Source organism: Neovison vison, chromosome 7, assembly GCF_020171115.1.
Source record: "Neovison vison isolate M4711 chromosome 7, ASM_NN_V1, whole genome shotgun sequence".
Lineage (NCBI taxonomy): Eukaryota > Metazoa > Chordata > Mammalia > Carnivora > Mustelidae > Neogale > Neogale vison.
In genome coordinates this window covers 144,865,620-144,878,193 of record NC_058097.1, presented here as the reverse complement: position 1 = coordinate 144,878,193, position 12,574 = coordinate 144,865,620, and the positions used below count along the sequence as shown (strand labels likewise).

At 47.2% G+C, this 12,574-nt stretch overlaps 1 protein-coding gene across 1 annotated transcript in view; it reads right to left on the bottom strand.

Moving 5' to 3' along the window:
- The window catches only part of TENM4 (teneurin transmembrane protein 4), a 379,161-nt gene that overhangs the window by 276,697 nt on the left and 89,890 nt on the right, over positions 1 to 12,574 (bottom strand). Inside the window, exon 3 of the mRNA XM_044258440.1 lies at positions 7,037 to 7,246. Within this exon, the coding sequence (XP_044114375.1) occupies positions 7,037 to 7,246 (210 nt within the window). The remainder of the gene's footprint in view (positions 1 to 7,036; positions 7,247 to 12,574) is intronic.

The following is a 12,574-nucleotide window of genomic DNA, read 5'->3' as shown; positions in this document are numbered from 1 at the left end:
TGGTCTGGTGTCTACAGGGCCTCGCAGAGCAGGCCACTAACATTTTAGTGGGGACACAAACCAGGCTGAGTTTCCAGATGGAAAAAGCCCAGACACATGGCTAACGCGCCTTCCTCGGGGGGTGGTCTAGGAATTCCTAGATCTAATCAAGTCGTATGCCAAAAATGTTATTTTTGTACCTTTTAATGCAATGGCATTTGGGGAAATTAGTGAAAAAGGAGCTGCAAAGAGTCTACAACTGTGTCACGTGACTGACTAATTAAAGGGCTCTGGTGCTCCCAGGACATTTGGTTACATTAATTCAAAATGTGACCTGTTTATTTTGCAAGGTCAGGAAGAAGCCTTACCTCCTAGAAAGCCAATGTGGCAATTAAATTAGAGTCACTAGAGTTTGCCGGAGGTAATGTATGAAAAAGGGCTTTGTAAACTGTATGAAAACAGAAGTCACCTCTGTGTGCCTATCCCCACTGCCCCCAATTAGGGGGGCATAATGGCCTGCTCCCCGGTGGGAAGCCACAGGTGAGGGCTTGTTGAGTTGAGGGAGGTACCTGGTAAGGTGGGAAGGGCATGAAGTCTGGGGCCACACTTTGAATCTTGACTTTGCAGCCCTTGGATGAATCACTTCATCTCTGAGAGTCTCCACCGTTTTATCAGGTATGTGGCTCACTGCACTGTTCCACGGCGGGGCGGAGGGGGGTGGTGGTGGTGGTTTTGTGTGTGGGGAGGGGAAGAGGGCTGGCAGAAAGAAAGAAGACAGAACATGAACTTTTTTCTCTTGTGACTGTAGCCCCTACAAGCGGGTGCTCAGCAGAGAAGATAAAGCCTTGGACAAGGCCCACCTCAACGGACCTGCAGTTGAACATGGAAATCAGACCTGGATCGGAAGGTCCTCAGACTGTTTGGGGGGAGTGTGTACAGAAGACGGCGGGGCGCTAAGAAAGAAGGTCCACACACCTGAGGGGCTGTCAGGAAAGTTCCTTAAGAGCTCAGAGTTGCTGAGTTCTAGGTTCTGGAAAATTGAACCCCTGGCCTCTTTCTCCTGAATTCCCCTGCAGGGAGCCCTCCAGTCTGCTGGCCTGGCCTCTTGAGTTCCCGAGTCTACAGCAGAGGGGGCTTGGCCTCTCCGAGGAACTGTCACAGATAAACAGCAAGCTCTTATAAAGCCTTCCCGGGAGCAACTGGGACCTGCAGCCTATTTTCTATGTGTCAAGCTCTCTACTTACCTCACTAACCACAGGCGAGTTACTGAACCTCTGAAGCCTGATACCCTCATTTAAAAAAAGGTGCAGTTTGGGCCCACCATCCATTAACCACCATTCGGAAATTGCCAAAACTCTAAGACCAGAAGTTCTATCAAAATTCTTTTCATGGCAAAACTTGAACTGACACGAGGCTCAAAGTCTTTTTACTTATTTATTTTTAAGATCCCATGAGTACAGCTATTCATGTTTCAGTGCAGAAATATTGACGTGTTTGATGACCGTGGACCATCTGAGCACTCTGGGAATGTTAAGAAAAATACACCACGTGAACTGTATTTTCTTCCTTAAACCTGAACACTTCTGAATTCTGAAATGCATGCTGAATCCAAGGGGTTCATTTTAGAGATTCTGATCCCATCGGTTTAAGACCTGTTTCATGGGATCTCTCTGCTTAGAATGCCCTTCCCCCCTCACCTTCCCCCCTGTGGATGTCTGGATAACATCCACAGACATTTCAAATGTCATCATGAGTGAATGAATAAAGGAACCTACCAATTTGTCTTGCTTCGAGGAGATAGGTAACTTAACTTCACCACACAGCTGGTATAAATCTATTTACCGATGAGAGTATTTTAATGCAAGAGAGAGGAAAGGTGAACAGAATTGCCTGAAAACTTCACACAAACCCCAATGTCCTTTACCTCTGGGGCTGGGGAAATATCCAGACCCAAGTACCTACAGTTGACACGGGACAATTAAAATAGGTTCCAGGAAATTCTCAGTGAAAGGAGACAAAACCCTCTCAACAGCAGGAAACAGGCACAGTTTTGCCTTCTGATTTCACAAAATGACTAACAAGGACCTGGGCAGACTCCCTCAGGGGAATCTGGATAGGTCCTAAATTAAGTTGAATTTTTTTGTTTTGTTTTGTTTTGTTTTAAGAAAACACTTTTAGAAGGAGCTGGCATACATAGCAGTGTTTCCCATTTAGAGAGAAAAATAAACACTCCTCCACTGGATTAGAAGTCAAAACAAAATAATCCCAGCTGCTTAAGACCTGAGAAAGTCAATGAAACTGCCAAACAACAGTGATGTTGACCAGTGTGACTAGCTTGAAAAATGTGTAAGGTGAGGTGGAAAGGGCCCAGTGCAGGATGAGGGGTGTGGGGGAATAATAGAAAAGAAAAATAGCCATGGATAGCCCAGCGTCCAGGACTTGCCTCTCATGAAGCAGGACCAAAATTTAGTGTCTAAGTCATTTATACTTATTCATCTTTGAAATGTCCCCAGTCCTCACAAAAATACAGCTGAAAGATTCTACTCTAGGCATTAGACAGAACTGAGTTCAAATTTGATTCTATCAGTTAGAAGCTGTGTGATGTAGGGGAAGTTACTTAACCTCTCTGGTTCTCTACTACCTCAATTTGACTTAAAACTGGCTATGCCACAGGATAGATATGAAGATTCAATGAGATTCAACGAGATTCCAAAATTCAATGGAATTAAACACTTGTCACATAATAGGTACTTTATAAAATTTTGTGAAGTGAGTAATAGGAAGCTAACAACTTGCAATTCTTTTTTAAGAGATTCCTCTAAAAAGTCTTTAATTTTTTTTTTTTTTTTTTGGTGGAATTCCTCTTCTCTTCCCCAGTCTCCTACTAAGGGGGAGACATAGAAAAACTACAGAACTACCCTTCAACCCAGCAATCGCACTACTGGGTATTTACCCTAAAGATACCAATGTAGTGATCTGAAGGGGCACGTGTACCCGAATGTTCAAAGCAGCAATGTCCACAATAGCCAAACTATGGGAAGAGCCTAGATGTCCATCAACAGAGGAATGGATACAGAAGGTGTGGTATATACAATGGAATATTATGCAGCCATCAAAAAAATCTTGCCATTTGCAATGACATGGATGGAACTAGAGGGTATTATGCTGAGGGAAATAAGTCAATCGGAGAGGGACAATTATCATATGATCTCAGTGATTTGAGGAATTTGAGAAACAAGACAGAGGATCATAGGGGAAGGGAGAGAAAAATGAAACAAGATGAAACCAGAGAGGGGAACAAACCATAGAGACTCTTAATCTCAGGAAGCACAATGAGGATTGCTGGAGGGGAGGGGGAGGGAGAGATGGGGTGACTGGGTGATGGACACTGGGGAAGGTATGTGCTATGGTGAGTGCTGTGAATTGTTTAAGACTGATGATTCACAGACATGTGCCCCTGAAACAAATAATACATTATATGTTAAGAAAAAAGAAAAAACTCGACCTGGTATTGGTAAGAAAACATAACAAATGGGGGACGGTGGTAAGAAGAAGACAGGAGCCTTTAGAGGGAAGCAGGCTTGGGTATGAATCTTCAACATGCCCTGGAGCTATGGGCAAGTCACTGGCCTTTGCTGGGCTTCATTTTCCTGGCAGAGACATAGGAATACATGGAAGCTCAAAAAAGTTAATGCATGTAAAGAAAGGCTGACACGCAGAAGGTGCTCAATTACATGTAAATTCTCCCACCCACCTCTCGCTCACCTAGGCTTTGAGAAGAAACTGACAGCCTTCTCTGAGCTATTTATTCCCTGACCCTCTTAAATATTACCCTCCAGGTTTCTCAAGTCTCTTTACTGCAGAATTTAGGTTATGACAATTGACAGAAAACTTACTATTTATTCTATAAAGTTTCTCTGGTGTAGGGACAATACCCACTTAATCCTCACCACTTCCTTAGCTTTTCGGCTGTGACTAGTTGATATTTTAGTGAAATCTTTCTTCACATATATCAGTGTTTTCTAGATGGTTATCCTTGGGGGCGGATTAGGATTTTGATCACATAAAGAGCTCCTTTCCCTGTTTTCTTTCCTGCAGGGACAACGAGCTGGTCTGTAAAGCCCCATGTGTTCTCACTGCACTTTACTCGGGGATTTTGGCTGGACGGCTCAGAGGCGTCTCGGCCCAGGGAAGAGCAGCCCGGTTGACACAGCTGGGGGCGCCGCGCCTCTGGGGAGCCCCTGTAGAGAGCAGCCGCTGGAGCTCGTGGGGAGGCTGCCTTCCAGAGGGTCAGCCCTCCCCCGCAGGGCGCTGAGTCAGCTCCCACTAAAGGAAACCACTTCAGTTTCACCAGCCAGGAGCCTGAGGGGCTGCCTTTGTCATTTAAAGTACATTCTGAATTCAGTCTCTGAAGCCGGCCTCTGAAGGAGTTAGAGCAAGTCATCCATTTAGGGTGGTCTCTAACCATTCTTAAACTCCACAGCAACCTTGGAAGGGTTTCCCCATTTCCCAGATGGAGTGACTGATGGTCTGAGAGGTTAGGTTCTTTGCCCAAGGGTCACATGTCCAGGACCCCACAGTCCTGGCTGTCTTGGCTGCACTTTGGCCCTTACTCAGTTTGTGCTGCTTGCTCATTCATTTATTCTTTTATTAAATGGGCATGACCCAAAAAGTGCCTTTAAGGCCGTGCACCAAAGTGTTAAAAATGGCACATGGGGGCTTAAGTGGGTAGGAGAAGAATCAATGAAACAAGATGGGATTGGGAGGGACACAAACCATAAGTGACTCTTAATCTCACAAAACAAACTGAGGGTTGCTGGGGGGAGGGGGGTTGGGAGAAGGGGGTGGGGTTATGGACATTGGGGAGGGTATGTGCTTTGGTGAGTGCTGTGAATGTGTAAACCTGGTGATTCACAGACCTGTACCCTGGGGGATAAAAATATATTATATGTTTATAAAAAATAAAAAATTATTAAAAATAAAGGAAAAAAATGGTTATCTCTGGGAAGACGGGATTACAAGAAAACTCTGCTTTGTACCATTCTGTATTGCCTGAATGTTAAGGAGCCTTGTTACTTTTTGTAATGGACAAAAACAATGATGATAATCCCATTAAAATAACTTTACATTTCTTTCATGAAAATAAATCCAAACCTTAGAAACATATATTGGGGCCACCAGGCCCCAGAGTCCACTCACTAGTGCCGGGCCCATGCCAGTATCAGCACGCCCTTTTGCTCCAAGAAGACCGCTCAGTTTGGGGTTTCGGTGAGACTCATTGGCTCTCTTGGGACCCACCAACCCCAGAGCAGCAGACCACTAAAAACCCAGACTCTCCCTTTGGGCACAGGACACATTTATAACCAACCTTTACAGTGAACTCCCGGGAAGGAATCAGAAGTGTCTCTAGGTCCCCTGGGGAGTGGGACGAGCACCGAGGAGCACAACTAAGCAGACAGCTTGTAGGCCAAAGTACCCCCATCTTCCCTGCACATCAATAATGCACGACTGCTATCAATTTGCTGTAGAACTTACAACAAAGTGGTCACTCTCGTTCAGTTATTTAGCAAAGGGAGAGATCAAGGACTTCAATCTCCTGCCTTCTCTTTTACCTGCAAGGCTTATTTACCCAGATGAACAAAGAATGCCATCATGTGTGTGTGCATGTGCGTGCGTGTGTGGTTTTTTTTCCCAAGTAAACTTGAGAAGGCCACTGGCTGCTACATCCCTGTCAGCACCAGTTGACACTGATTCAGAGTACTGCAGCGATTGTGCCATCCCTGTAAGATAGGGACCTGATGCCTTGAGAGGGACAGTAATTTGCCAAAACAAATAGCCAGTGAGTTACAGAGCTGGGCCTTGCACACAGGTTTTCTCCCTCCTGGTCCATGGTTCCTGTTCATGTGCATAATTTAAAACATGAGCAGCTACAATCTACAGAGAAGCAGTGACACCAAACCACCAAAAGGACAATGCCACTCTCAGGGAGCACAAAGTTAATAGGCCCTGGAGGATGGTTTGGCTTTTGGTCACAGAGACTGTAGGGCCTAACTCCTGGTAGAAGAGAACCATCAAGTCCGAAGCCATCCTGTCTGATTTTCAAGGAGGACTGAGGCTGTACATCATCCCTTCTCTTGGAGGTTTCTGGCATCCCTGCAAAGAAGTGGATTGGCCTCTGTGGAACACAGGGAAGGCAAGGACCTCGGGCCAGGTCACACAGCACCTGACCAGGTACTACAACCTGGGTCTGCTAGCTCCAGGTCACTCTACGGTTCTTCCACCATACCCTCCCATACCTCTTCTCCTTAAGAGAGTCAGGGCACAGCTTAGAAGAAGAGTGCTTATTATGGGCAGATCCATGCTTAAGCCCCCTGGCTCTCTCTGCAGCCAGCATTCGGCCCTGCAGCTGCTTGGGACTCCAGGGCTCTCTGTCTCCTGGCAGTGTGAAAGTCAAGAACTTTCCAAGCCAGTACTGGCCTCCAGGTAGTATCCTTTCTCCCAGCTTTCCTCGGGCTTAATGGGGGCACTCTCCTATGGGTTTCTTAGGCTACGTTGTGAGAGGCTCCAACCATGCAACAAGTGGTAGTGGAGCGCACAGTCCTAGCACAGAGGAGGTAGCCAAGCCCTGCTACTGCCGTTTTAACCTTTCCTTTCTACTTCTGTTTGGATCTCTGCTTCTGTGTCTTTGCCTGCGTGGGTCTCCACCTGACGCTCTGTCTCATGTCTCTGTGCGTCTCTGTCCCGCAGCTCTGTCTACCCCATGTCTGTCAGGGTAGCGGGGACAGCAACACCCTGATCCCCCCACCCCCACCCGGTTTCCACACCCCAGCGGCGCATCCGGGCAGGAGCCGGACTGCCTGAGCCTCGGAGCTGCGCCAGGCCCCCGACAACCCCAAGCCCCCCATGCACCAGGCCCCCCCGCCCCTGCAAACGGCCAGAGCAGGCAGATTAATCAGCATCGCCAACGAAAGGAACACACACACGTGCGCGCGCGCGTACACACACACACACGTTCGCACACAACACCCACAGAAGTTAGGAAGAGAGAGGGACTTACCGTTCGCCGCGACCCCCAGGCTGGCGGAGCCACTTTTAACTAAGAATGAATTAGGGACAAACTCTTCCTCAGAGTCTGAGTCCGGGGTTGGCTGGGCCACACCGCTGCCTAGCAACCGCCTCTGGCTCTCATTGGCCGGAGGGGAGGGGGGCGGGGAAGGGGACTGTTCAATAGGGGTTGATGAAGCAGATGAACAATGCAGGGGAGCACCTGCGAACCACAAAGACAAACACAGACAGAAAAAATAATGAAAATTGGTTTTGAGGCACACGGGGAGGGGGAGGGAGCAAAATAAAACACGCATCAAAGGGGGAGGGGGCTCCCCAAACTGGGCGATCTACTGCACACGTGGTCTGGGGGCGGGGCTGATCGCCTCCGCAAAGGTAGCCGGAGCCAACTCTTTCTGAAGAGCCGGGCCTCCTGGCAGAAGTGTGCAGGGCCTGTAAAGACCTTACCCCTCGGAAACTCACGGGAAGCCCTTCCAGCTTTGCCTGTTCTCCAAGAGAGGCCGGAAAACCTGGGGTCGGGTTCTGGCGGGCCGCCCTATCTATGGAACAGCTGCCCTGCTCCGAGCCTCAGTGGCCTCCCTGGTAAAATGAACAGCCGCATGGGTGATCACGGAGCGCCTGCAAGCCGGCCATTCTGTGGTGTCACTGAAGTGAAATGATGTTCTTATTAGTGAGATTTTTAATCGGACATGCCTGGAAAAGGCTCCGGGACTCACAAAAGATAGAGCCGGAGAGAATGATCCAGGGCCCCCTTCCATCCCTCGCATTCTAGGATTTGAACACACTAATGTTTGACTTTCCTCAGAGTTGAACATTTTGAGATTTTTAAATCCTGCCATTCTGCAAACTCCCTGAGAGCAAGAGCATTAGCCGTGTTTTCCATATCTGTATCCCCAGTGGTCAGCCTAGTGCCCAGCAAGCAGTAGGCACTAACGAACTATTTGCTGAACGGGGAGTTGCAGGTATCTAACACATTAGGCTCCTCCAGTTCTAATCATCTCGGATAAAACAATTCTATAATTTTAGGACGTGAATATTCTGTGGGTTCCAAGATACACGAAGTCAGTATGTTTTGATACCAAGTTTCTACCATGTCAGGGTTCTGAGTCTAAAACCTCAGTCTAAAAAGCACACTCCCAACTCTTCAGAAGGAGAAGGTGATGGCCTGGGACAAGGCCCATGAGATCAGACAATCTGCAGTTTGATCTGTGGCTGGCGTTCAGACATGTGCAGTACATCGTCCGCAGGAGAGGAAACATAAGCACAGACATATACAAGTATACAGTACAAGACAATGCATTTGCTTGACAGCACGGGCTGCTTCTTTCCTTCCACCTTGACTGATAGACTGAAAACATAATGAGATTTATTCAGCTTTTCACAAAGACTGAACCTTAGGAAACGTAATGCAACTTGGACACACCATCATACAATTCGGCAGAGCTTTAAGGGAGAGGTGGCACGGGAAACTGCTGATTTGGGGTGGGGGAGGAGAAAGCCCTTTGTGGTCAATCTACCAAGAGGTGCTCTCTCAGTTCACAACCACCAAGTCCTGCAGGATCCTGTAGGTTTCAAGATGCTGATGTCAACCCCTGCGCCTCACCACGTGTGATGACATTTTATCCAGATGCTGCATACGCCATCTGGTTCATAGTAGAAATTTAGTAAGAGGACTTGAGATGGCAGGGATCAATGACTATAGTATAGTCTCTGCATGGCTCTGTGTTCTGGTTTCTTTACCTACAAATCGGGGTTAGGATTCTCTTCAAAATCATCTCAACCAAGGGTTCCCAATTCACCTTGTGAGAACCTTCCCTGACACCACTTACTACACAGCACTCTAAGGGGATCAATCCATTCCCTAGCCTTGACTGTACTTCTGCCATCACATTTGCCATACTGCCTTTGCAGTTATCTGTATTTATGTCTCCCACATAAAAGGATATGGCATACTTTTGGGGCACAGCACATTCTTGGAGTGGGTTTTAGAGTTCAACAGAATTGGGGTTTGCATCATGACCTAGTCCCCTTTTAGCTGTATGATCTGGGGAAAATGACTTCTGGTGCCTTGTTTGTATGTGAGGCGCCCCTCCCCTTTGACAGAGTTGTTGTGAGGACCAAAGATACTGTATCTGTGCACACGGTATGTATGAGCAAGTATGGTCAGTGCTCACCAAATGTTCATTAAATTGAATGAAACCACACCCCCACTCCCCCCACCGGAAGAGCCTCATTCATGATTCTGCTTCCCTTGCAGTCCCAGTTTGGAAAGATTTTGTCCACCAGGTTGCATTTATTAAGCAAATACACATTCATTTCCTCTTCTTTTATTAGTCAAAGACATCTTATAATCTCCAATCAGAGCTTCTGATGAGCTGGAGATAACCAGTACCATACCATGCTGAGTTGTGAGAATTTCAGACACAAGTTAAGAAACACGATATGTTATTCTAGGGTGCTAGTTACAGCCTCTTCCTGAGTAAATCTGTCGAGCTTTATGAAATAAATAGTTCCAGAACTAAGTAAATTATTCTATCACACACTTCAGGGGCCTGAGGCTGGGAACAGCACAGAGCTCTGGCCTCATGCCTATGTCTTCTGCCTTCATCCCCTCTCCAGGCCTCACTCACCTCAGGTCTCCGGCTAGCTCTGAATAGTCACAGCCTGACATTCCAAGCACCTAACAAAGGTTCAGGCCCTCAGTAGGTGCACAAGAACTCATGATGTTTCTGTGAGGTACAGATACTGTTGGAAACGTGTTAATTCCCTTCCTCTTATTCATTAGCTGCTTTTAATTTACGTGGCCCCAAAGTAGGGTGCACCACCCCCTGGGCACAAGAAAATATGCGAAATATTTATTTTTCAATCTCACTCTTTGTTAATATCTTTTTTGTATATACTTTATAATGCATATAATCTACTAGTGCTTGGAACACATGTAGTAAAATGCATTGCTGTACAAATTTGGCACCTACAGAAGCAAGGCAAGGTGGTATTAAGGGTATGGGCCCTGGAGCCAGATCCTACATTTAAATTCCAGTTACACTACTTGCTAGCTCAGTAGTCGTGACCGTGGGCAAGTTACTTTACCCTTTGTGCCTCAATTTCCTCATCTATATAACGGAAATTAAAGGATAAAATAAAAAACCCATCTATTTCACAGGGTTGCTTTGAGGATTAAAGGAGTTCAAACAAATAATATGTTGAGAACAGCATGGCAGCCAAGAAACACCTAATAAACATTAGATGCACTATGCACAAGTATGTCTAGATGGTGTGAGGAGCACTAAGCTAATTTTATCTTTCCTTTTTTTATAAAAGCAAGCATGCTTGCAAACACTGCTTCATTCCACAAATACTTCCTAGATACCCACTGACTGGGCTGGAAGATGAGGGGGATACAGACTGTAAGAGACAGGGTCGAGAAGGAGCCGGGGGGAGGGGAGGGAGTCACATGGAGTTCTAAGCTGGGCAGGTGGGACCTATCAGAGCAGAAGACAGCCCAGGGCATGACTGGGAGATAAGATCTCATCTAGAGGAAAGGCGAAATGCTTTCTGGAGCCAGGAGTATCCCAGTGGGAAGAGATGGAGGGATGAGGGTGTGACACCATGGCAGAGAGAATACTCTGGCCTTGGGCTCTCGTTCTTCATCTGGCCTCCAGCAAGCTCCCCATCTCCTCTGGCCTCTTAAATCTCATGAGCTACCACTAACTTCTCACCAAGTCTGCTGACGCTCTTTTTCTCCCTTTCCTCTTCTCGCTTTCCTCCCTTTCCTCCTCTCTCTTCCCCATCACTACCACCCCATGTGTCTCACTGGCTCCCATTCCTCCTGAGGGCCCAACCTCACATCACCTTCCCTGGGAAGGCTTTCCTGACACATCAAGCCTCGGTTCGGTGCCCCCGCTGCATGCTTGCACAGCACCCTGTACCTTCCCTGTGGCAATACTTCCCGTCCTGCAGGGTTTACTTCCTGTGACTGCCCACTGGCCTGCCTGGCTGGCCCCGTCCCATGCTCCCCAGTGTCTAGCAGTGTCTGACTCTTAGAAAACACCAGTAACAACTTGTTACATGAAGAGGCGATGGGAGGAAGGTAGGAGGGAAGGGGAGTACACTGATGGTGGCACAAAGGGTCTCTATAAAGACCACAGTGAGAAAGAAGTCTCTGAACAGTAGGTTTAGGCCTTGAACAAAGAAAAGGAGGTCAGACCTTAAGTGGGAGTCGTGGAAGTTTTGAAAGCAGGGAGGTGACAAGATATGGGCGGTGCTTTAGAAAGATCGGCTCTTTAAACTTACAGCATCTGCTCAGCCACTTAGATCTCCTTTCCCAATGGTTCAGCTCAGCCAGGACATTGGAAGTCCACATGATGCCTTCAGTTGGGAGGGCAGATGTAAGTTTATGGAGGCAAATAAGGGTGCCTGATGCCAAAGGACTATGGGATTGGGGTCAGAGTTGCCCTCTCATGTATCAGCTCAAGAGAACCTGGTATTGTAGAATTTTCCACAGTGTCCATGGTAAAATGAGATGGGATGATTGGCATGAACCTCCCTACACCTCACTCCAATAACGAAGAGGGCCGGTGAAGGGTAGAGGAGAGCCACCCATGTCTCCTGAGAGAAGGTCTCCGTGAGCCTACTTCGAGCTTATAGTAGATAAGGATGGAGAAAGAAAGCCACAGAATGAGAGTCCAGACACCCATATGGTTGGGGTTGGGGTGACGTGGGGCCAGGAACAAACATTTGCAGAGCTCCTTCTGGAACCCAGGAACTGGGCCAAGTGCTTTATGAGATCTTTTCCTCACACCAAACCTCTCAGTAGGATAATCATCCCTATTTTCAAGGCTGTGCCCACTGGGTGTCATGAATGAAATTTATCAGGCCCGGTTTGAGGGAGGGACAAGGAAGCTCTTATCTATCAACTGTAACACATCTAAAGCAAAAAGACCATAGGCTTCCTGTTGTGTAAGCCGCAGGTCAAAGTCCAATTTCCCATGGGCTATGTGACCTTGGGTAACTCACGTTACTTCCCTTAGTCTCTGTCTTCTCCTTTGAAAACTGGAGTGCGAATACCCACTGCCTAGAGATGGATGCTATGCTTGAAGGGAGCCCAGCAGTCTCAGGGAAAGGGCTCAGCCAACAGGGATTTTCCCTGCCATCCCGCCAGCTGTGGTCTTTCCTAGTAAGAACAGGGTGGTTTTGGAGAAGAAATGATGATAGATCTGCAAGCCTGCCAATGACACCTTTATCAATGCGGATTGCTTGTCGATGTCATAAAAAGAGGCAAGTGTTAAGGAGGCAGCTGTGATATATGAAAAGAACATACAACAAGGGAATTCTGAGATCTGTGGGGAGAATAATTTCATTTACTCACATCTTCATGTGAATCGATGGTAGCCTGCCCTAGCATTTGAAATGTAACCTATAACTAGGATAAGACAGTTCTCAAGGAAGAGCCTTCTAGGGTTCTGGATTCCAAGAGTGTCTTTGGAGTACGCCATGAGACTGAGGTGTGAAGGGCCAGCTAACGAGACAA